Source organism: Mixophyes fleayi, chromosome 4 (genome assembly GCF_038048845.1).
Source record: "Mixophyes fleayi isolate aMixFle1 chromosome 4, aMixFle1.hap1, whole genome shotgun sequence".
In the NCBI taxonomy this organism is placed as follows: Eukaryota; Metazoa; Chordata; class Amphibia; order Anura; family Limnodynastidae; genus Mixophyes; species Mixophyes fleayi.
Window position 1 is genome coordinate 160,487,267 of NC_134405.1, and position 25,599 is coordinate 160,512,865.

General features: G+C 39.5%; 1 protein-coding gene across 3 annotated transcripts in view; it reads left to right on the forward strand.

Moving 5' to 3' along the window:
• Positions 1–18,746: 18,746 nt before the first annotated feature.
• Positions 18,747–25,599, forward strand: part of HGF (hepatocyte growth factor) — an 83,877-nt gene continuing 77,024 nt past the window's right edge. For all 3 annotated transcript variants that reach the window (XM_075208706.1, XM_075208707.1, XM_075208708.1), the window contains exon 1: positions 18,747–18,901. In XM_075208706.1, coding sequence (XP_075064807.1) covers positions 18,853–18,901 — 49 coding nt within the window. In that variant the 5' untranslated portion in view covers positions 18,747–18,852. The remainder of the gene's footprint in view (positions 18,902–25,599) is intronic.

A 25,599-nucleotide genomic window follows, 5' to 3' on the forward strand; every position in this document is an offset into this window, starting at 1 on the left:
CAGGCCATGATCAAGACCCTGGCAATGGCCATGGACAGATCAATGAGGCTTTAGCCAGTCATACTGAATAATTTGACCACACTCACCATATAAATAACTAATCAGAAAAGCGGATTTGTCTTTATGCCTTTCAAATAATCTACTTTCATCCAGTTGTGGAATTTACTTTGAATGATCTAACCTAAATACTTTTCTTAACCTCATAACATACAGATGTACATATAGGAATTTGTTTAAACTGTTAAATAAGAATTTGCACAAAACATATACTGTAATTAACCACTTCATTAACAGGGATCTGGTGTTGGTTAAGACTAAAATTATTTTTAACTACTTTTTAGTTTTTACCTTTTTTCAGAAGAGAGGAGTTAGTTTTAATCAAATAATTAAGTATTTAAATATTTAACATCTTTACTTTAAAATCGTTTTACAGGCAAAAAAATATTTCATATTTATGTTGACTTAAATAGTGCAATTCAAGAAGGTACCCCAAAATGAATTGGCCAATTGTCCTCAGTATAGGGATAGTATATTTCTGTATTTTACGTAAGGTGTGACTCAGTTTAAGAGCCTGTAAAAAAAAACAAAAAAACTTTTTATCTTATTAGTTTTATTTTTAGCTTTATCTTTCTGTGGGCTCCACTATTGCAAGGATTCATAGATCCAGTGTAACCTGGATCTAACCACGGCTGATATGCAAATAAAACTGGCAATGCCTAGTTCACTGGACTTACACTGAAGCTACTGACCAGGGCCTAATTAAGGGTTCAGGCTACCCTAGGCTAATACACTAATACTACCCCCTGACTGAGATCAGGAGCAGGTTAAAGCAGAATAAAAAACAAACACTTTGGAGCAGGTTCAATTCTAAGTGAAGTGCCCCCGGAACCTCGAGTGATGAGACTCTGTGGTCATGACCGGCATGAAATTTCCACTCATAATTGCTTGGACCTTTATATTATGTATACAAAATACAGAGATATTCTGCAAAAGGACTATGTTCAGTTCACAGAATTTAAACAGATATTTGCGAGACTGAGCAAAGGTATTCAAGTTTATTAAACATGATACTAGCTAGATATCCATATAGTTTTAGTGATCTTGATAATAATGTACTTTTTTGATACTTTAACCTGCTCCTGATCCCAGTATTTTAGGCTGGTGTGGTGGTATAGGTGCTTGTTACATATGCACCTATCTCTTGCTGTGGTTACTTTTAGACTAGCTTGTGCTTTTTTTCTAATCTTTTTAAGCTTTTTAAAGTGTAAAAAGACACCTACACAGCAAGTCTAATAACAAGTTCACTAGTTGGGATGACACATGTGTATTAGTGCAACACTAACATAGATATTACAGATATTAGGAGGCAGACTATTTCTCAATAAAATTGCACTACTTTATTTCCTACTCCGGCACTTGTTGTGCAGGTAATAAATAATATTGTCAGTGATTCACAGGTTTACATCAGTTAACTCTAACCGTGGGGATTGTCCCTCTGTCTCTTGATTCCTACACTGTTTCACTCTGTCATGTGGTCTCTTTCTGTTCAGGTGGGCAACACATTTTACAGCTCCCGGGGCTTTGGTCACTTTACTTGGTAATCTGTCTCTGCATTCTCTCGGCAATACATCCTGACATTAGTGGACCGAGCATGTCTGTTAGTGATGATAGCTAATAAATTAATTATTATCAGCTGGAGGCCAGACAGTGCTACTGGTGTCATCATCATTATCACATAGTTACTCAAGGCCTCCAGTACCTTCCAAAAATATGCCACCCAAAAAAGCTTATCTGTTATGTGTCCATGTCTCATTGAGTCACATCTCCAGGGAGAGTGTTATACTTATGTGAACATGCCCTTAATGAAGTCAAATTACACTAGCCTGCTCCTATTGAGCCTCTCTGTTCACAAGTAGCTGCACAAACAAGCTTAGGCATGAACGCATTTGGGTACACATGCACAGAATGGAAATGTGTAAATTTACGCCACAAAAACTCTAAATCAGGCCATATGTTCAGCACACAAGTGTGTGACAGGATTATATATGGGGCTTCCAAGAGGAATTTGGACCCCCCAAACAGCAAATTCATGGGGCCCCCTCAATAAGTAGAAAAGTTGTTCCAAGGGGCATAGCCGGATTAGGGGGGGGCACAGGGGGCACGTGCCACGGGCCCCCTCTCTCCGAGGCCCCCCCGCCGCCGTGCGCATAACTTCTACTGATTTTTTCTTACTTTTTTTTTTTTTTTTTTAATGGCGGCGACGGCGGGGGGCCCTCGGAGAGAGGGGGGATTGCGGGCGGGTTCAGGGCTCCGTTTGTTGGTGGGGGGAGCAGGGTAGTGAAAAAAAATAAAAAAATAGATACACTACTCACCTCATCGCGGCGCCAGCGTCCCTCCTCCTCCTTCCTCTCTGCACTGTTAATACTGAATGACGTCATCAAGTCACGCCTGTCATTCAGTGAGGAGCAGTGCGGAGAGGACAAAGAAAGAAACAAGAAGACAGAAGAGAAGAGAAGAAAAAAGCTAAAAGAAAGGCAAGTAAAAAAAAAGGGGAAGGAAAAAGGGGGAGAAGAGAGGCACTGTATGACGGAAAAAGGGGGAGAAGAGAGGCACAGTATGGAGGAAAAAGGGGAGAAGAGAGGCACAGTATGGAGGAAAAAAGGGGAGAAGAGAGGCACAGTATGGAGGAAAAAGGGAAAAGAGAGGCACAGTATGGAGAAAAAAAGGGGGAGAAGAGAGGCACACTATGGAGGAAAAAGGGGGAGAAGAAGGGCATGCTATGGAGGAAAAAGGGGGAGAAGAAGGGAACACTATGGAGGAAAAAGGGGGAGAAGAAGGGCACGCTATGGAGGAAAAAGGGGGAGAAGAAAGGCACAGTATGGAGGAAAAAGGGGGAGAAGAGAGGCACAGTATGGAGGAAAAAGGGGGAGAAGAGAGGCACAGTATGGAGGAAAAAGGGGGAGAAGAGAGGCACAGTATGGAGGAAAAAGGGAAAAAGAGAGGCACAGTATGGAGGAAAAATGGGGAGAAGAGAGGCACAGTATGGAGAAAAAAGGGGGAGAAGAGAGGCACAGTATGGAGGAAAAAGAGGGAGAAGAGAGGCACAGTATGGAGGAAAAAGGGGGAGAAGAGAGGCACAGTATGGAGGAAAAAGGGGGAGAAGAGAGGCACAGTATGGAGGAAAAAAGGGAGAAGAGAGGCACAGTATGGAGGAAAAAGGAGGAGAAGAGAGGCACGCTATGGAGGAAAAAGGGGGAGAAGAAAGGCACGCTATGGAGGAAAAAGGGGGAGAAGAAAGGCACAGTATGGAGGAAAAAGGGGGAGAAGAGAGGCACAGTATGAAGGAAAAAGGGGGAGAAGAGAGGCACAGTATGGAGGAAAAGGAGGGGAGAAGAGAGGCACAGTATGGAGGAAAAAGGGGGAGAAGAGATGCACAGTATGGAGGAAAAAGGGGGAGAAGAAAGGCACAGTATGGAGGAAAAAGGGGGAGAAGAGAGGCACAGTATGGAGTAAAAGGGGGGAGAAGAGAGGCACACTATGGAGGAAAAAGGGGGAGAAGAAAGGCACACTGTGGGGGGAAAAGGGGGAGAATAGAGGCACACTATGGAGGAAAAAGGGGGAGAAGAGAGGCACAGTATGAAGGAAAAAGGGGTAGAAGAGAGGCACACTATGGAGGAAAAGGGGGGAGAAGAGAGACACACTATGGAGGAAAAAGGGGGAGAAGAAAGGCACACTGTGGGGGGAAAAGGGGGAGAATAGAGGCACACTATGGAGGAAAAAGGGGGAGAAGAGAGGCACAGTATGGAGGAAAAAGGGGGAGAAGAGAGGCACAGTATGGAGGAAAAAGGGAGAAGAGAGGCACAGTATGGAGGAAAAAGGAGGAGAAGAGAGGCACGCTATGGAGGAAAAAGGGGGAGAAGAAAGGCACGCTATGGAGGAAAAAGGGGGAGAAGAGAGGCACAGTATGAAGGAAAAAGGGGGAGAAGAAAGGCACAGTATGGAGGAAAAAGGGGGAGAAGAGAGGCACAGTATGAAGGAAAAAGGGGGAGAAGAGAGGCACAGTATGGAGAAAAAAGGGGGAGAAGAGAGGCACAGTATGGAGAAAAAAGGGGGAGAAGAAAGGCACAGTATGGAGGAAAAAGGGAGAGAAGAGAGGCACAGTATGGAGGAAAAAGGGGGAGAAGAAAGGCACGGTATGGAGGAAAAAGGGGAAGAAGAGAGGCACAGTATGGAGGAGAAAGGGGAGCAGAAAGGCACAGTATGGAGGAAAAGGGGGGAGAAGAAAGGCACAGTATGGAGGAAAAAGGGGGAGAAGAGAGGCACAGTATGGAGGAAAAAGGGGGAGAAGAGAGGCACAGTATGGAGGAAAAAGGGGGAGAAGAGAGGCACACTATGGAGGAAAAAGGGGTAGAAGAGAGGCACACTCTGGAGGAAAAAGGGGGAGAAGAGAGGCACAGTATGGAGGAAAAAGGGGGAGAAGAAAGGCGCAGTATGGAGGAAAAAGGGGTAGAAGAGAGGCACACTCTGGAGGAAAAAGGGGGAGAAGAGAGGCACAGTATGGAGGAAAAAGGGGGAGAAGAAAGGCATAGTATGGAGGAAAAAGGGGGAGAAGAGAGGCACAGTATGGAGGAAAAAGGGGGAGAAGAGAGGCACAGTATGGAGGAAAAAGGGGGAGAAGAAAGGCATGCTATGGAGGAAAAAGGGGGAGAAGAAAGGCACAGTATGGAGGAAAAAGGGGGAGAAGAAAGGCGCAGTATGGAGGAAAAAGGGAGAGAAGAGAGGCACAGTGTGGAGGAAATAGGGGGAGAAGAAAGGCAAAGTATGGAGGAAAAAGGGGGATAAGAAAGGCACACTATGGAGGAAAAAGGGGTAGAAGAGAGGCACACTATGGAGGAAAAAGGGGGAGAAGAAAAGTCACACTATGGAGGAAAAAGGGGGAGAATAGAGGCACGGTATGGAGGAAAAAGGGGTAGAAGAGAGGCACACTCTGGAGGAAAAAGGGGGAGAAGAGAGGCACAGTAAGGAAAAGGGGAGAAGAGAGGCACAGTAAGGAAAAAAGAGGGAGAAGAGAAGCACAGTAAGGAAAAAAGGGGGAGAAGAGAAGCACAGTAAGGAAAAAAGGGGGAGAAGAGAGACACAGTAAGAAAAAAGGGGGAGAAGAGAAGCACAGTAAGGAAAAAGGGGGAGAAGAGAGGCACAATAGTGGAGACAATTAATTAATTTAAGATGGGGTGGTTTGGGCAATACTGAATGTGGGGGTGAGTTTGGGGAGAATGAGGTCCCTTTATTAAATGTGCCTATGAATTATTTAATGGCAGTGACGGTTGCGGGAAATAGGTATATTTCTGAAAAATGTAAATACTATTAATTTATTGCTGGGGCTGTTTGTAGGGAGGGAAATAGGTTTATTTAATAAATGTGAATACTATTATTTTAGTGTTGGGGCTGGAGGAAGGCCTATCTATTAATCATGGGTGGTACTGATTTAAAGCCAGGGGTGGCTGTAATTTTCTAAATGTACCCATTTTTTTTTCCAAATAGGGCCCCTAACATTCCAGGATCCAGACAAGCCGCAACTATAGAAACCTGCAGCACAGGTGGTGAAAGTGAGAAGAACAGTAGGAGAGAGCAGCAAAGTCTGTGAAATGTTGTGATTCTAGTAATTCCAATTTTTGGTGACGTTCAATGGTGTACACAACAATGCAGGTTTTTGTCTGTAGGAGGGTGGCCTGGCCATGCCCAATGATGCATTATCAATGGTATTTTAATTTGCGGTATCATTGCTAGTTTTAATGTGCATTATAAATTTTATTTTTAAAGTTCGGTATCATTGCTAGTTTTAGAGTGTGGTATCATTGCTAGTTTTAGTGTACATTATCAATGGTATTTTTAATGTATGAGATCATTGCTAGTTTTAATGTGTGGTGTCAATACCCATTTTAATGTGGTGTTTTGATGATTGTTTTAATGTGCAGTATTTTAGTTTGTGGAAGCAATAATTTTTTTTATGCAGACAACCTAAGCGAGCCCTATGGGAGAGCTGTAAGTGTCATACTGTGGGCTGTAGGTGATGTAATACAGGATGTGTCACTATGCCCTTAATTTTAGATCTTAGGGGCCCCCCTGTCTTAAGTGCCCTGGCCCCCGAAGCCTTAATCCAGCTCTGCCAAGGGGGTTATGATCAAACCGTTTTAGGGGCTGGCCACACTGGGTAGTGGCTGCTCCTTTTTGGACATGACATATTACATATTTAAACTCTGTTGCTCTCTCCTACCTGTTATTGAAGCTTTAACAAACTGCTACTTGATTCCTGTCTGGTTCCTGGAATGTTGGAGTCTGTTTGGAAAATGTATAGGTACATGAGATATGGAAAGATGAGCAAGAAGTGAACACAGTACATAACACAGGTAATGCAGTATATAATTCATCATAACATCAATTTATTACACATAGTTTGTAGAAGCACACATCTGTGTTTGCTGGCTGACAAGTAGGGGAGGGCTGACAACTTTTGGCCTAGGAGGAAAACACAAGAGAGAAACCCAGGCTCTTCTACCAATACGCTAGTAACAGAAAAAATTAAATAGCGTGTGTGCCACCACTGAAGGGGCATGACCAGCGACAGAGCCATTGAGGACATTGTTATTGCCATATTATATAGTATAGTATAGTAAATAATTATTAGAATCAGAAGTTTGTACTTACCTGTCATCCCCAGGTTCAGTTATGTGGCTAAGTTTGGACACAGTAGTATCTTCATTTATCCACACCACTTTGATTGGCAGCCACCCGGACTCATAAACTTCATCAGAAGAAGAGTAGGGAAGGTAAGTGCTGATAAAGGAGGGGTGGCAGATAAAGTGGGAGACATGAGATGGTGCAGAGCAAGAGGAAAACTGCGTTGTGAGGGCTACAGGGTAAAAGTGTTTGGTGGCAGCAAATAGTAAAAGATGGTGGGTCGATAAATATGATAAAAGGGGTAAAGTAAAAAAGACAGACACATAAACAGTGAGAAAAACAGGACAGACATCAATAATGCAGAGACAGAGACACATCAATACAAAGGGCTGGACAAAGAGAGACAGATGAGGAGACAGAGGTATACATAAAATACAAAGACAGGCACGCAAAGAGAGGGACAGAGGTATACATGGAGAGCAGGGCCGGTGCTAGGGTCCATGGCGCCCTAGTTATTTTTACAAAATCGGCACCCCCCCTGCAAAAATCTGCGCCGCCACCCCCCCTCCCCGCAAAAATCGGCGCCCTCCTCCCTCCTCCCCCCTCACCCCGTCTTTCCTTACCTTGTCTCACCACCGCCGCCTCTCTGCTCCGTCTCCTTCCCTCCACTCACTGACACTAGTGAGTGGAGGGGAGGAGACGGAGCAGAGAGGCGGCGGTGGTGAGCAATAGCCTCTTCCCCCCTCCCCGTGCATCTGAATGCTGTGCGGCGGCCGTGACAGGTATAGTCAGCGGTCGCCGCACAGTTTTAAAGTAATTTACCATTCTGTGGCGCCCTCCAGGAGCCCTCCAGAGCCCGGCGCCCTAGGCAAGTGCCTAACCTTGCCTAATGGGAGCGCCGGGCCTGATGGAGAGACAGACAGAGAGAGAGAGACTGGCATAGACATATCAGCTACATAATTGTGCATTGTGCAGCAAAGTCATGTTAATGCAGTATATAATTGTATTCTTGGTGGTTTTTCTATGTGACATAACAATAAAATCTCTTTTTTAAATTGTCCTTTGCATGGATGTGTAGCTTTACATATGTTTATCACATTATACTGATACTCAATCATCCATGTAAGATGAATAGATGTGATAGTGGCAAATTTATCTTTGGTTCTAAATGACATACAGCCCCAATTTTATTGTATTTTGTTAGTTTATTGTCCACATGGCTTGTTATATCAGTCTCCTCACTTTGACTTGCTTTAACTGCCTCTTGAAAAAAAATGAATTGACTTATTTGTCATACTTTATATTAGCAGCCAATTGTGGTTGAGCTTCTACAGGCACTCTTTTGCTCTGTAAACCAAGGCTTCAAAAAACAAACTGGGCGATTGTATATAAGTACTAGTTCCATTTTTGTTTAAACACTTTCCATTAAATTCCACTATAATGATTTCTTGACTCCTGAGAAAGTAGAGATAACAAGAGAACCTTTATTTTTAAAGCAACACATGGCATCTATTAGTATATCCAATATGTTGTTTTGTCCTTGACACGTATGAAAAAAACGAAAAATATATAAGCCTAAATCTGATCCCATATTTTAGATCAATGTACATGTTTGAAAGTTACTTTTAAATCTAATCAGTCTTGCATTTTTACTGAATGAATCAGTTTCTATAGTTTTCTTCAAATCCAGTTCCAATTTTAAATAAGCTTTTCCAATGGGGATTAGTCTTCAACATCCATGCAATGTGGTATAACCCAAACTTTATTACAGATGACCTGCTGGTAAGGTTAGTAAGTTTAAAAAAATAATAAATAAAAATTGTGTGTCCAATTGCCAATTTTTCCAACAGGGACCAAGTTGCTGGCTTATTTTACATATCCCCACTTTGACAATTGAAAAGTTATATGCTAGATAGGACTAAATTACTATAATTTAAACATTTTGAATTGCTTCAGTGATTTCTGAATAATCCTTTGTAATAAGATTTGAGATAACATGTCGACACAGTCTCTGAAATATTTGGACTGTTTCAAACATGAAAAAAAGACATCACAATTGAGGAAATAATAAACTTGTCTCTTAAGTTGTGCCAATATTAATTTTCAAATAGTAAGTACATCTTACTAATTTTCAAACGCTGTACAGTTTGTAGAATTTAGATGTATTGTGTATTGTCACTAATGCAAAAACAATGACTCCATTTCAGATGTAACTAAGGGGCATATTTAATAATTAATGATTTTTTTTGCCCCATTTATTAAAAAAAATGGGGCCGAAAAACACATTGGATAAGAGGCTGTCCCAGCAATGATTTCACTTACCTTAAAAGTCCTGTTGTCTGGCTCTCCTCTCCAGGCACAAAATGGCCGGGGTGGGGGCAGAGCGGGTAAGCTGCAATGAGGGATTCCTCTACCGCAATGCTCTCCCCATAGCCTTCAATGGATAACATCATCTTCAAATGGCAGTAGCAATTGCAGAAAAGTTAAATTTTGCTAAATCACACAAAATAGGAACCTATGGGGACTGCTTTTGTATAAAACAATAGTGGGACTGCAGCAGGTATAACTAATGCAGCTATAAGGCTAAAGATACCTTAATAAATAGGCCCCATAATACCATATGGGGTAATTACCATTATTTAACAAAAAAACTTGGAGATGCAGTGCAAAAACTATTTCTTCTTTTGTGATATGATTTTTGCAGACAAGTGCATGGTTTAGTTTTGCAATATGGCATTAATTACAAGGGATCAATGGAGTGGAAAAACCTGTCTGGAATCCCATGAAGAATGCAGGCTAGCCAAAGTAATGTGCGAAAATGTAATGTGCACACAGTGCAAAAACAAGATATTGCTTTGCAGGACAATATATTTTAATTCATTTCAAAAGGTTAAGATTGCTGTTTTTTTAATGTACTTTGAATTTAGTGGATCTCTGCGGAGCATTTTAAGTTAAATCACCTTCCCATACCCTGGGTTCATACCCTACCCTCCAGGTTAGAAAGCTATTCCTCCATTTTTCAGCACATGTAGGATGGGTCCCAGCTGCCCAGTGTGCAGAGACCACCTGCAAAGCATGTTGTGAAGCATAATGTATGTTTGACAGGTAGTTGAGACACACTTATAGGGTAGGGGCACATGGTGAACGTACAGCTCAGGGACCCAGATCATCTTACCCCAACAATGCACAGGGGTCATTTAGTGTCATTGGAAGATAGCCAGTACCTTGGAGAAAGATAGCACCAATTCCTGTACGTCTGTAGTAAGACTTGTAGAAGTGCGCATAGTGCTCATAATAGCCATTTGTATTCAGACCTTAATGTGTCTCCAGTGCAAAATCATTGTACAGTTCCTACAAAGCTCAAATTATCATCTTCTTTAGCATAAATGTGAAAGTACAAAATAAATATGGGAAGAGCGACATTAAGTGCACAAAAGAACAATACATTATATTAACTCAGACAACAATATAAAATGAAACGGAATAAGAGCCTGCAGGACCACACAAGGCGTATCTTAGAGATAGTAGAGCACCTACATGGCATTAGAGAAGAAATAAAAGACTTCCATGTAGTTACCACCCAGTGGTCTCCCAGACAGCTATGAAACATTTGTGGCCGCCATTGATGCTTGACCAGACTACAAGCTTGTGTTAGAAAATGTTAAAGGCAAGCTTGAAACAATATTAAGGAAAGCGGGAAACAATGTAAGCAATAAAAATCGAGCAGTTCATTATTGTCACATTTGTTTTCATTATTGTTAACTTGGAGATTATCTTCTTCTTGTCATTTGTACAGACAACTAAATGAAGAACCAAACAAAGAGGATTACATAACCGGGACACAAAGGTCTTGACAAAGGACAACTAGATGTGAGTTGAGTATAAGTTGTATGCACCCTTATGTATAGAAGGTACGTGACTATTTTTTATTTTCCTATGTTTGCTCTTATCATACCTATAATGAGGCATGGGAAGACATAGCAGTTGGGAATGAATTTCGTAACAACATCGTAACAACATAAACATTTTGAAGACCCCTTCCATCACCTCTGCCTGCCATAAGACCACATTATGGAGAACTTGTGCTCTAGAGAGATATCACCTAATCCCTACTCTGTGTTTCTGATTCATTTTGTCACTCAGCCTCTATTATTTCTTACCATTATCCCTAATTCAACAGTCTGTTGCTTACCATTATAGTGATTGCAGTGTTTGATTATTATATACATATACTTTTCCCTAATGTAAGCAATGATAATGTTCCCAGAGCAGAATCAGCATTAAAATACAGACAATTGGGTTAAGAACTATAGTAAGTAGCTTGAAACATGAACATATTTTGTTTGCAAGAAAGCTATCCCCCTACATTTTAATAATCAACACAAAGCTACAAGTGCTATGGAAGAGAATCACAACACTTCAAGTATTGAGGCTGCATTTAACACCAGTGTGGCTGCAATATAAAAGCATTTATTATCTATTGACTCCGGACCTTCAAATCATATGACCAACGATACAAGCTTCTTCTCAAACCTTGACCAAAATAAGATTGAAAGAGTTACTATGGCTAATGGACTGTATGTGACCTCAGAAGGTATGGGAAAGTTTGTCTTCACTGCCCAGTCTCCCGAACACTTCTTAGAAAGATACCAGTAAATAATGTATTATATGACCCTAATCTTGAAAGTAAACAGTTTTCAGTGGAAATCTCACAAATCAAGATAATTGTGTTAGTTGTGACATTTAAGGATGACAGCTGCATCATGAATTATGCCAGCTGAAGTGAAGATCAACACTATTGATGACATGTTGTCCTCTTCAAGTGACTTCAACTTGTGCAGTGTGTTACAACCGGGATCATGTTAAATACAACAAAATACTTTTTAGTGTCGAGTGGCAGGGTACATCCCTTTCAATAACAATTACCAGTAGATTAATTTCTGACAGCATTTAGCTGCCTCTTTTAATCACACTCTCTTAGATTATTAATAAGTTATTGTTGTCTAGAACAATAAACCTGAACTAGTAAGAAAACTAGCTATTAATATCAAATTATATCAAAATTCAGTGTGGGATGGTCCCAAAATCAAACCATTGTGGGCAAAAGTATTCCTTCATCAGATATTTAACATACTGTAGATTAAGATGATTAAGGTAAATCTATTATTTTTATCTGGATATGTTTATTATGAAACACTATCATACAATCCCTGCTGATCGTGACTCAAATACTAATAGCAACAAGATCAGTCATAGAATTAGAGATGTTCACTGACCCCCGTGTTTTGGTTTTGGTTTTGGTTTTGGATCTGGATTAAGTTCGTGCTTTGGTTTTGGCAAAACCGCCCTCCCATGTTTTGATTTTGGCTTTGGTTTTGGATCTGCATTTTTTAGAAAAATAGCTAAAATATGCTAAAATCACATAATTTTGCTCTTTTTTTGTTCCTACATTATTATTATTAACCTCAATAACAGTAATTTCCAGTAATTTCCAGTCAATTTTGACCACCTCACAGGTCAAAATATTATTTTCATCCACTTTCGGACAAAGACTGCTGCGAGCTGGCTGGATGCTAAGCGACAGAGCAACTACGCAAACACACGGCAGTTCGTAGCACATCTAGGTAACAATGCCACACAGTGGCAGAAAAGAAAAGTGGTGCAAGATGGAATTGTACTTGGGCCCTCTCACCCACCATTATGTAAGATATTGAAAAGGACATGTGCAGTTTAACAAAGCAAGCACTCCAGCGACAAGGAGTGCCACTTTTGTGGCTGAAGTGCTTGGTTTGTTTGGGCCCCACAAAACAAGCTGCCAATAGCTTAGCTGCCTCAAGCCAAACAGTGCCGTCAATGAACTCTGCATTATTAAACCATGTCTGCTCGTGCTGCATCTTTAATCTCCTTCTACTCTCTAGATACCTCGCTCTCATTCCTGAAAAACTGCCAAACTTATGTAGACACAGGAATGGATATTACAACTGGAGTGGCATTACATCTGCTTCAGACAGACTGTGACACAGAACATGTGGGCAGCATGGAATCCGTCATGTTGGAATACGCTACATTGAACAGAGATTTAAACTAATATATAAATGCAGTTGAGGAGACCGTAGCTGAAAGGAAAAGTGGTACAACATGGAATTGTCCTTGGTACCCTCCTACCCACCCTTATAATGGATCTTAAAAAGGACATGCACACTTTAACAAACCAAGTACTTCAGCAACAAGGAGTGCCACTTTTGTGGCTGAATGCTTGGTTTGTTTGGGCCCCCCACAAACCAAGCTAACAATGGGCTTAAGACAGCTAAGGTAACAGTGCTGTCAATGAACTCTACAGTGGCAACATGTTGTTGTCATCATCTTCAGCCTCATCCTCACCCTCATCAGTGTGTACATCATCCTAACACAATATTATTTCATCCCCTCAGGAAACCACCATTACAGAAGTCTCTGTAACATAAATGTCAAAAACAAAAATGTAAAAATAAAGCTTTTACTTTTTTAAAGAAAAAAACACATCTCTAATAAAGGTGAAACTTTACTGTAGAAAAACATAAAATTGTCAACATGCCATTTTACCCAAATATTAATAAGCATTCCAGCATCAGCTACCTTCCGTCTCTCAGCTAGATCCCAGCACCTGCAATTTATACTGTCATCATCCTCACCCTCATCAGTGTGTACATCACACAGTGCTAATTAGTCCCTGCTGGAATCCACCATTACAGAAGTCTCTGTACTTTGATCAGTAAAGGCCTTCCTTGTGGAATTTGTAGTTCATTTTTATGAACATCATCTTTTCCTCATTTTTAGGAAGCAGTTCCCTACACCAATCGCCGACAAGGTTTTCGGCTGTGCTGAAAACTCTCCCTGAGTACACACTGGAGGGTGGCCAGTTTAGGTATTGCAAAGCGAGCTTGTACATGGGTCTCCAAATTGTCTTTATTTCCTCACAGTATGTAAAGGGACTGTCTGATGTGTCTATTTCTCTGCTGTCATTAAAATAATCCACCAATTTTTGGATGTTGATAGTAGGATCAGTTGGCGTTACGGCACTGGTGCCATGATTTTTTGGGCAATTCTTTTAGACCAGACCAGATGTCAAAATGTTCTGCTGAATCATTTGCATCATCATTGGGTCTCTTAGAAAACCTTAGTTTTTTTCTTAGCAACAGTAGCCTGAGAAACTGAAGGAGGGGACTCCGTTGTGTCAGGTACCACTTCAGCTGTCAACTTGCTCACCAGGAGCTTTATTTTTTGCATTTTTGTTTCCCTGACTTAAAACCATTATGCACTTGAACATAGGCTTCAGCACATGACGTAGAGTGATTAATATCATCATGACTGAGACTGGAGAGTGAGAAGAACAATGTTACTGAAAACTGAAGAGTGACAAGGACACTGCCATCCCTCCTGCCTCTGTATGAGCTATGGCACAGTAAAATGTCACTGGAGACTTTTAAGAACATTGCTAGACCTATTATCAGAATTTCTGTTTCAGCACTGAACCCTGCCACCTCCCCTGTTTCTGAGTGAGCTATGGCACAGTAGAATGTCACTGGAGACTTTTAAAAACACTGTCAGCCCTATTATTTGAATTTCTGTTTCAGCACTGAACACTGCCACCTCTCCTGTTTGTAGGTGAGCTATGGCACAGTAAAATGTCAAGGTAGACTTTAAAAAATACTGCCAGCCCTATTATGAAAATTTCTGTTTCAGTACTGAACAATGCCACATCTCCTATTTCTGTGGGAGTTGTGGCACAGTAGAATGTCACTGGAGCCTTTGAAGAACACTGCCAGACCTATAATTTGTCTTTCAGCACTAAAAAATGCCACCTCATCTGTTTCTGTGTGAACTATAACTCTGTAGAATGTCACTGGAGACTTTGAAGAACACTGCCACCCCTCCTCTTTCTGTTTAAGCTGTGACGCTGCTCAACTACAATGGAGACTGCCACCAACCCTGCTACCCCTTCTGTGACTCTCTGTGAAATGGCGCAGCATCTCCATGGAGGGTGGTACTTATTGCATCCAAAACTTGCGAGATGCGACGATGCGACAATAACGTTTTGCCTCGTGTTCAGATCGAGGGTGCTCGAACGTATTGAGCCGATCGGGTTCAGGTGGGCTCGGTTTTCCAAAAACCGAGCCCGAGCATTTCTAATTAGAATCAAATGTCTCCACCTGGTATGAATACGGTCAAAGGACAATTGAATCAGATTTACCGGCTGGAGTTTTAACATGCAACTGTCTCTAACACTTTATCAGAGATTGACGTTCAATGGAATAAGTAAAATAGTCAACTACAAATTGATTAGAAACATTGGCATTGAAATGTTATGGGGACAACTGTAACTTTAGTAAAGTGTAATTCAATCTTTTGTAGTATCTGATGTGATGCCATTATTGTTATTTATCATTTTTTATTTATAAAGCACCAAGAGGTATGGGACAATTTAGTACATAAGGTAGCAGAATAGCAAATGTAGCTTCTAGTAGGTATTCATGTTTATGGGTACTGTTCTCAGTGACAGACTAGGGCATGAAGGGCCCACCAAGGGAATGCAATGATAGTGGCCCATGAAATTTGTGGTGTGCACTGCTGAGGGGACATGGCTAGCTGCCAGAGAAGGAGTGTGGATAGTCGCCAAAGACAGGATGTTGCTGACATACAGAAGTCATGGCTAGCGCCATAGTGCAGTATATAAAAAAAACTAGGCTGGATACCAAGCAAATGATGTGACCTTCCTCCAGATGAAATGCACTGGGTAAATGGAACTTGTCAAAACCACACCAGTGCCAAGGTGACTTAATTTTTCAAAAATTTTTTGATTCTTGTGACATCATTGGATAGAAGGTGGGGCCTTTGATTCCGGTGGGCCAGTCTGACCCTAAATGTGCTATGGGCAGTTGATAATTACAAGTACAGGACTAGTTCTTCGCTTCAGGAGGTTGGCGATTACTTGCATTGTGCTAGTTTCTGGTTCAGGCAGCTGGTGATTTAACAATGTATAGCCACCTTATATTGTATCCTTCTGTTTGATGATAAAAATGTAAACTAAAAAGCTGCTGATAAAGAGAAGAAATCTATAAATTCTCTCCAGACCTGGGATCTCATAAGCAGGATGAGACTTAAATGATAAACAGTTTTCAAGTGGGGGCATTGAAGCTATGTTTATTTAGTTACTCACTGCTAAAATTGCTGTACTGTATGTGTTTTTTAATGCTGTTAATAAAGTTAAAAATCAATGATACAGAAGACAGAAAACTCAAAGTCACGGGTGATGTTGCTACAGTGTAAGAAGAAGGAGAGGGCTGGCAAATTTTATCCTGGGGGCAAGACTCGACTCAGCAGTCTATTAGGAACATTTTAAGGAACAAAAATACAGGTGACCCAGTGAGACAGCCTAAGGTAGCCCACTATGGGACTGGCCCGGGGGGGGGAAATGCCGCATGCACTCCAGCCCAGCCTGCCCCTGGTAAATCGGAGCTTGAATATTTGCTATATAATAAAAAAAACTTTTTTTTAACATAAACCTGCGTAGATAATGCCCTTAATTATCTGTTGTTAACAAATACAGTGCACAGACTACAATACTGGTAAGCAAAAGAGGGTGAGCAGCCCAGTGAACCTTCACCTGCGGCTCGACAGCCAACTGCTCCCTATCTGAATGATGCAAAATGGGGACAGTCAACGTCCGTGTCGCGTAGCCTCCTTTGCACAGTGTGTGCAGCACTTCACCTAAAAGAATTTGGTCGTCACTGAACTACAGATTGAAGCAGGTTCAACCAAGGGTTTGTGAAAAAAGTTACAGATAGGGAGGTAGCTTGAGGATCAGTAAACAAAAAGAGATGGTTTCTTTAGGATGAGATTAATCAATGAGTGGTTGAAAAAATAGAAAATACTGTAGATGAGGAGTAGTTATGGACCTCTAGTAGATGATGAATTAAAGCTAAACAATATGTGAGGGGATGATCAAGCTGTGACAAAAGGGGATCAGGAAGATTGGTTATAGTTGGGGACGATATATAAAGGAAAAGGTTTTATCTTCAATGACAGGATAAAATAGAGAGGTTCATGAAGGTGCAGGCTAAGAATAAGAAAGAGTGTTGAGAGCATACCTCAAACAATCTTGATGTTGACTGAGCAGTTCTGATTTCCTATGGCCTTAAGGGATTGGCCTGCCAGGAATCAGAGCATGTACTAGCAGGATCTTGACCTGAGCCGATTGGAGCATGGTCTATGTGGAGATGTGGCTACAATGGTTTAGCACTAGTGAATTTAATTTCTTTAAAGTCTGTGTTAGTGTTACGAATCAATGCAGGAAGACAGCTAAGGAGCTAGGGATAAGGTGAAAACACACAATGTTTATTGCTGGAAGTACAACCTGATGGTGTAGAATTGAGCATTACAGGGAAATGCAGCATTAAATACCCGGTACATGGCTGATACAGGTAAGGTCCCAGGCAACAGGTAAACCACAAGCACAGCAGAATGGAAAGCAACAACAATAACCAGCAATGTATGCTGGGAGTGACAGGTATACATAGGGAAACACCCAGTTGCAAGGGATAATAGTACAACAAGGTTAACTTCTAAAAGACAAGAAGCAGGCACAATAGCAGCACCTCTGGTGATCAAAGTTACTGCTGCTAACACATGAAATGAAATGAATAATGAAGTTCAATAGTCCAGGAGACAGGAGCTGCCAATTCAAAGCAGCAAGCTGTAGGCAGATCATCACAGTTAGTGTGATCATTCATACAGCCCTTCATGTATAGTATATATAAAGTGACACTTGACAAAAGTCCTTATTTGGGAATGTATTATCAACCACAATTTATCCTGACCAATAAATTATTATTTGGTATTATATAGTAAGTGCTTGTTTCATTGCATATATATGATGTCTAGTAAATGTATGAGCTTTTGATGGTCTAGCTCAGCTGCTGCAATTAATAACATGGGTGCACATCTATCTATCTATCTATCTATCATCCTTATTATCAATCTGTGGATATCATTAAAAATAATTTATTTACATAAATCACTGTGGCAGCCTTTAAGAATACTAGTGGTGTTTACCATTTTGCTTGATTTGTTTATTCAGGCTGCTATTAATAATTTATAAATCTGCACAGTGTCAAACAAAGTCACAAGGTATATGATGTAGTGAGCAGAGAGGCTTTGAATGCCCCTCTGAGCTCTGTTTGCTCTATGTACTGTAAAACATTGTGCTTTCTTCTCCCCCCTCAGTCTTCACATAACATGCTGAGAACTGTAAGCCTTTGTCTGTGTCTGTGTAACAGACAGACAAATTTTGCAGCCTCCAGAGAAATTTTGAAAAGGAGATAATGTTTTGTTTAAAGGACAACTATTGAAAAAGGCTATCAGATGCATTTTTAAAAGGTATTTAAGTTGCTAATTAAAGAAATTAAACCTATGTGAGTTTGTTGCTGTAAGTACATAAATGTAAATCTATGCATCTGACAAAATATTTCAAGTATGTTGCTTTAAAATTGGAAAAATGTTAAAAGTGTTGATTGTTATTTCAATGTCTTGATACAGCGTGCCCCTCACTCAAAGATAATTGTGCAACTGTGCAAATCCCAGCCACTGTTTGCACTTTTTTCTTAATCTTATGTTTAGACCGTCAATTATTTCCTTATTGTAGTCAACCACCAATGAAGAGCTTGTTGTACACTTGCTGTCATCCAGGGCTGATTGCTAAGAGCAATCCAGTTTGCTGTTCTCTACTGTGGGTGTGGAGAAATTGAAACAAATACTATCTGGATAAAACACTTCCCTGTTTGAAGTCGAAATGATCAGATTTCAGATAAGATTTCAATACCACTTCCTCAGGGATATATATAACCCTGCAGTACCAGTGGAGCAGCCTTTAGGGGATGCTGCTACTAAGCAAATATTCAATGTATCTGTTACATGCAAATCCCTATAACAACTGACATTGTAACCTACAAGCAACTGAGAACTTTTTTTTACCACTGCTCAGCAAAGAAAACCATTCTTATTATTGCAATGAAAAAGGGGAGGAGGAGCCACTCAGCCACAGCCAGAGTACTAAGAGGAGCAGCTGAGAAGCACATCTCTTTACTGAATGGTGCTCTGCAGTTAGTCAACATCCCTATCACATCTGCCAGGATCAACATGTGGGCAGCAAAACTCCTACTTGTTTTTCTACTGATCCTATGTACAGGTGAGTTACCACTTACATAGTGACTATTATATTTCCTTCTATGCTGCAAAACTGGAAAAACGGCATTCTGTATTTTGTTTTAAATATATTATTGTGTTTCAAAGGGTAATGGTACATGATCTATTTTTTATTTTATTTTTTAACCCTTGCATTTAAAGAGATGTCATTATAACTGAAGCTTTAATCGTGTATTTGTAAAACTGAACTAGTAAACCCATTCATTTATTACTTTAATACCACTTTCATTGAAATTTTAAAAACGGAATAATATTAAATGTTATTCACAAATTATCAAAAAATTGTAGCTGTAATGATTATTGTAATGATCATATTTGCATCGCATTTATTATGCATTTCTGATATCAATGGAACTTGTAATGATTAGCAATTTAAGGCAAATGTTCTGTAGTGTCAGTGATTCACTGTTATCAGACAGATAAATTAGTTCTTACAGGTGTAATGCAGAATTTTCATGAACTTATATGTTGATATAAATCTATTGGTAAATAAGATATGCATTTCATTATATTATCTTAGATCTGGATTGCAGATATTTGCAGTATTTTATTTTAAAAAATATCTGTCGTTTGTTAGATTTTAAACTTCTGTTTCTTAATGTATGATACATTTCATAGTTTTATACTCACAGCAAAACCAAACTTTGTGAAAAGTTGCATGGAATTAATCAGACAGAAAATTCCCCTTTGGCTGGAATATTTCCCCTTAATAAATCTGATGTACATTTCACCATAGTTGTAGAGCAAGTTAAGATTGATACGTTGTTGACCTGCAATAAAAAGAGGTCATTTACTAACTGGGTGAACTAGCGCAACTGAACTGTATACGATTTATCACACTGAATTCTCCCAATTATCAAAATAGAATATTTCTTTATATCATGCTTTTGGCTTTACATCGTTCCAATGTTCCATCAAGAGAAAAAAATGTGTCAAGTTTCTCTACGTCTAAGTTACATGCATGTTTGGAATACCTATCTTGAGGCTATTTTTTCAAATCAATAGAGTGCGTATAGGTGCTATTACCAGCATCAGTACATATTTAACAGCCTGTATAATTTACCTGTGAAAATAATAACACATCAAAGGTGGAATTTAGATATGCTATTTTCTCCGATTAGTTTTGCTGTTAAAACATTATTTTGTTTAACTCTCAGCAGTACACTCTGGCAATAAAAGAGTTGAAAAGAGGTTTCTTTGTGGAAAAAGGCTACATACAGGACTGCATTAACCAGTTAATTTCATCTATGAATACAGATTAATAATGTTATATATGTGATCTATATTTTCTCAATGTATGGCTAAGAAGGAAAAATATACATGATAGTTTATCTCAAAGCAAGGCAATGAATTGCAAATAGAAAATGCAAAATCGTGCCATTTTTTTCTGTTGTGTTTAAACGAAAGTGTACTCTGAATGAGAAATGTGGTTTTGTTCTCTCATTTAACTACCAATTTACATCATGGGGTATTTGCAGCCAGTATGCAGCATTTGAAATTGTTGCCACAGGATTTGCAATGGTGCAAATAAATGTAACTAGATAATAGAACATATTTACTTATTTCATTTCTCTAAGCAACAGGATAACTATATCTTGGTTTTATGTATCCAGTGTGCAATTTATAAGCATAATAGTAAATGCAATATAAGATAAAATATAGTGAAATAAATCCTATGATATTACAGATATCCTATAGAAAACCCATAGCATATATATGTCTGTATATTTACACATACCAATTTTTCATGTTTACATTTATTGCACGTCACACAACATATTTTGATACTTTGTTTTATATTTTCCTCTACAATTTACTGCATAATGCATTTAATTTGCTTAGACATTTGGATAATTTTGGCTTACAGTAATAAATGGACTTTATTATTTTAGATTGCAGTATTATTTATAGGCATGTACACAATAACTAAGCTATGTCTATATAATACATGTTCTGTGGAGGTGACAGCAATTCATTATGATTAATAAATTATTATTATCAAAACTGTTTCCAAATTTGCTAGAAAAAAAATACATCTATCTTCTGTGTTTATAATGTGTCAACATATAGTTAGAGTTAACGGCAGTAATTTAGAGAATCCAGTTAGTTTCACACTTTTCAACAGTACAGATAACCGGAAAAAAAATCTCTTGCAAAAGAAAAGATTAACTTTTTCATGCATGCACAGACAGGCACACACGTCTTTAACGTCCTCAAACGCAAATTACTATACTTAGCTATAACACCACAAAGTACTAAAATACTTAATAGCTTTCAGGAAGGATGGTATTATAATGTTACAGCTCAACTGAGAACTTCATCCATGCAGGTTTGTAACTTAGAAGAATTAATGATGGTTTCTAAATTAAAGAATGTTTGTGTAAAAGATGGAATATGTGGTACCCTTGGCTCATACCCATCTATAATGTGTTACTTTGGGGAGAATGTCTTGTGCTTTAACACATTGCTAGGACCAGATGTTTATGCAAGATAGACATTATTAGTCTTTGAAAAGATGCATCCTTGAACTTGTACATTATTGGAGACAATTCTCATATGTACTTTGGTGTCTTTGTCTTAACCAATTTCGCTACACAACACACTAAGGAACACTTTTAAACTGCCATTCTGGAAGTGGGAGGACTCAATGAAAAAAATAGATAAGGAAAATACAAAACATGATTCTTGTTTTAATAAAACCATTTAAATTCTGCTTACATACTATAAAACCACAGTAATGTATTTTTCTGCTCTAGGATGATTTTTTTGGGTGATACTATATAAAAACTCTTCCAGTGTCAGTGTATATCATTAAGAACTTTTCATATTTTCTATGTAACTTTGGTGACTTGGCTGTTTATGACAATGGAACTGTGCTGCAAATTGTAATGGAATACATTGAATTGTCAGAAAGGATCATTAATTAAGATGGTGTATTTATGAAGGCAGCTTAGCCTTGGTTATGTGTAACGATCCGTGTTGAGCAAATTGACTTGTTCCGAAAAAACAGAATATGGAAGTGCCATTACTGTTAATTGATATGTTATGTGAAATGTATTTGTTGTGAAAATATGCTGAGAGCATTCAGCAGTAAACTATCACATATTAATGTGTCTAAGCTCCATGTAATGAGTAAGAAATGCTCAACATCAGACATTCTGATAATTGTGTGTGTTACACTTAGTGAAGCTAAGCTTGGCATAATGCCAGTGGCTTGGGCTTAGAGCTGTAGTATCTTGTTATCTGTTTAACATATGAATGTAAGTAATGCTATTTATAACATTTTGAGGTTACAGAAATATGGCTTGAAGCTTTAAGAACAGAACATTCCCTATAGAATTAGATCACTGTATAATTCAATTAAAAAAAGACAGAGCATCTTTTTGCATTTTCAGGCATTGTCAATGCACATTTTTGCATAGCACAGTTCACAGCATTTATTGTTAATGAAAGTTAGATTGAATTTTTGAAATATCTATTAACAATAATCTTACTTCCCAACAATCCCTAAAGTCAGACACCGAAAGAGGAGGGAGTCACATGACATAGATATATGACATATGATGATCTAGACATGCTTTAATGGGATTGTGCTTATGCTGGTTTGCTCCAGGTTTGATTGGAACATGGGTGGGGATTATTTTTATTCTGGTTTGCATTGTAAAATGTTGGGTGGTAATATTAATTTTTATGTTTGTTAACAGTCAACCTTGTAATAATAATAATAATAATAATAATAATAATAATAATAATAATAATTATTATTATTAATATTATTATTATTATTATTATCTTTCATCTATAAAGCTCTGAGTTATTACACAGCACTGTACATTGAGGGAATCATGACACAAACAAATCACATACAAAGTGATGAATCAGAAGGCAAAAATGGCCTTGCACAGGTACTTTGGGGGTTATGCGCCAGTTTGACTTTTATTCATTATTATTCTCACTGCTGGAAACAAAGCCAGGACAGTTGTTCCCCATGATTTTTGGAGGGGGCTGCTGTCACCTAGGAGGCAGTAAAGTTCACCAAAGTAAGAAATAGCAATGACAGTTGATCTTCTAAATAATCTTGTCCTTGGAGTGGTGACACTTCCCAATAATCAGGGGCGGGCTGGGCCGGGGGGGCAGGGGGGCATCGGCCCCCCCGGGCCGCTCAGAATCACGGCTGTTAGGGCCGCCCGCTCCCCGGAAGTAATATCAATGTGACGCGGCCGCATCACGTGTCATGTGATGCGGCCGCCTGTGCGGAGTGTGCCCCCTGGGCTGACGGACGTCAGCCCGCGCCTGCCAATACTCATACTTGCCAATTCTCCTGGAATGTCAAGGAGACAACCTGAAATCCGGGTAGGTCTCCCATACTCCCAGGAGAGCAAGCAATTCTCCCACATCCTGCCCACTGCCTAGTGAAGTGGTCAGGATGGGAGCCTCAATGACGCGATTTGTGAAGAATTGCATAAATTTTATCACGGTGGCGGGTCCATAAATGATGCAGTTGACCGCACCCGCCTCTTCTGCCCTCCCATCTCGCCACGCAAGTATGATCCCCTCAATGCCATCTCGGTCTGCAAGTTATGCCAATACTGCCAGATAATGTTCCTTCACAAATATTTAGCTGTTTTAAATATGTGGGAATAAGATTATGTGCGAGATGGAGCACAGAGCGGATCTTAAGTGCTGTTATATCTAACTGCTGGCCGCATGCCAATCAAAAATTCATATTTTGGTGATAAGTTGGGACAACAGTGCTTACATTGGTTGCCTTTTTACTCAATTTCCTATTATTCCTTCTACTTGTTTACTTTTTGAACAATAGAACACTGTGATAAAAACCTTACATGTTGGAAAAATAACTTCCCAATTCCATACATTACTTCAGTGCAACATTGGAATTGTGAGAACAGATGAGTATAGTGAGTCCTTTCACACTACTGGAAAATGCTTTTGAAAGTTTTTCATTTATTTTTTTTGTTTTTATTTTAGGCTTGACATAATACATTTTGTCACGCTGATCAAGCACACAATGTATTACACTGTTTGGAAATAACAAACCCGGCTTGAATACAGATACCGGTATTCTGAAAGTTTCTGATACCTAGTGTTTCTTTAAACGGAACCTGTCACCAGGTTCTGAAATCCCTATCCCAAGACACTATGCAATATATAAATACAATAGGGAGTCCTGAACCAAGTGGCAGGCTCTCCTTAAGTGACAGAATGCAAAGGGAGTCATTTATAAAGATGCCCCACAGTGCTTCCAACCCGAAACTGCTATTATGGTGCCTCTAATCAGCAGAGGGTTGTATGCATAGCTCTACATGACAGCACATGGCTCTGTGTGTAAAGGTAGTGACTATTATGGAACGTGCAAAAATTGCATTTTCTGAGGGTTTGGGGATAAGTTTTCCTTGCTTACAGTCAAATGTGCAATATTTTAATAGTATAATTTTAAAGTTTAAAATAATGAGGTGGTAGTAGGTAGCACTGCGCACTACGGGCCTATTTATTAAGTAGAGAAATTTGCTATGTATCAATGGGGCGGGGTGAATACCTTTTAAATAAAGTAATGTTAAGCAACCTCCTAGAAGGTAAAACTCTTGCATTAAAGTTATGAAGCCAGAATGGCGTGCTCTCCTGGATTTATACATACTATTATACTGAATTGCATACATATTAGTCAATATACTAGTTCATTTACAAAGAGCATATACACATTTACTGCACATGTGTATATGCGTATGTTAATTTTACAAGTACACATATTCATACAATAGTACCGGTCCACATTGAGCAAGATAATAATCAACTTACATCCAGTCGATGTGCAGGATTACAGTGATTTTAAAGGTGGAACTTATAATCAAATGTCTCGCACATGCGAGTGTGTATTTTTACGTCTGGTAGGGAATTATGACTGAATCAATCAATATTTCTCTCATTTTAAATCTCTGTGCAATTTGTTGGTCAAGTAAAACAAATATGATGATGATCATGATGATATTAATAAAAGAAAGCATCACCAGTAAGTATAGCTTATTATCACATGTCATATGATATGAGTTGAAGCTTCCATACAGCTTAATTGTACAGTGACCTTAGTGGCCACAATATAACAATTGTAGTATGCTTGCTTTGCTTACTGGGAGTAACTTTTCTAGGCACCTTCGAGACACATACTATGTCAAGAGGGTCCATAAAGACGAAGGCACTTAAACGACAGACATGTGTGCTTTTCGTTAATTTTACACTAAGGGTTAAATTATCCCTGTGTCCAGGCCGACCAATAAGGGTAAAGTGGAAGTGCCATGGCAGTTTATATAAGTCCCTAGGGAAGAGTAGTCTGTCCCAGTCTGCTTCACAAAATCCCGCCCACCTTCCGTAACTTTAGGATTTCGCCTGCTCCCATTCCACGTATTTTAATCAGAATTTTCCCGCATCTCAGAGCAAGCACAGTTGGTAGGAAGGGCACTGCGAGCAGTGGCTGATAAAAACGGTGCTATCGCTGACTGACCTCAGGTCACTGACCCCCTCGAGATAAAGTGACTCTTGGTCCTTTTTGTGTGAGGGATCCCGTAACTTGCTTAGAAGCACGTCATTCTAAGTTCAGAGGGGGTGGGATCACTTACCGCCAGCGCTGGCCAAGCAGTTAGGGACTATCCCCGGTTTGTTAAGTGG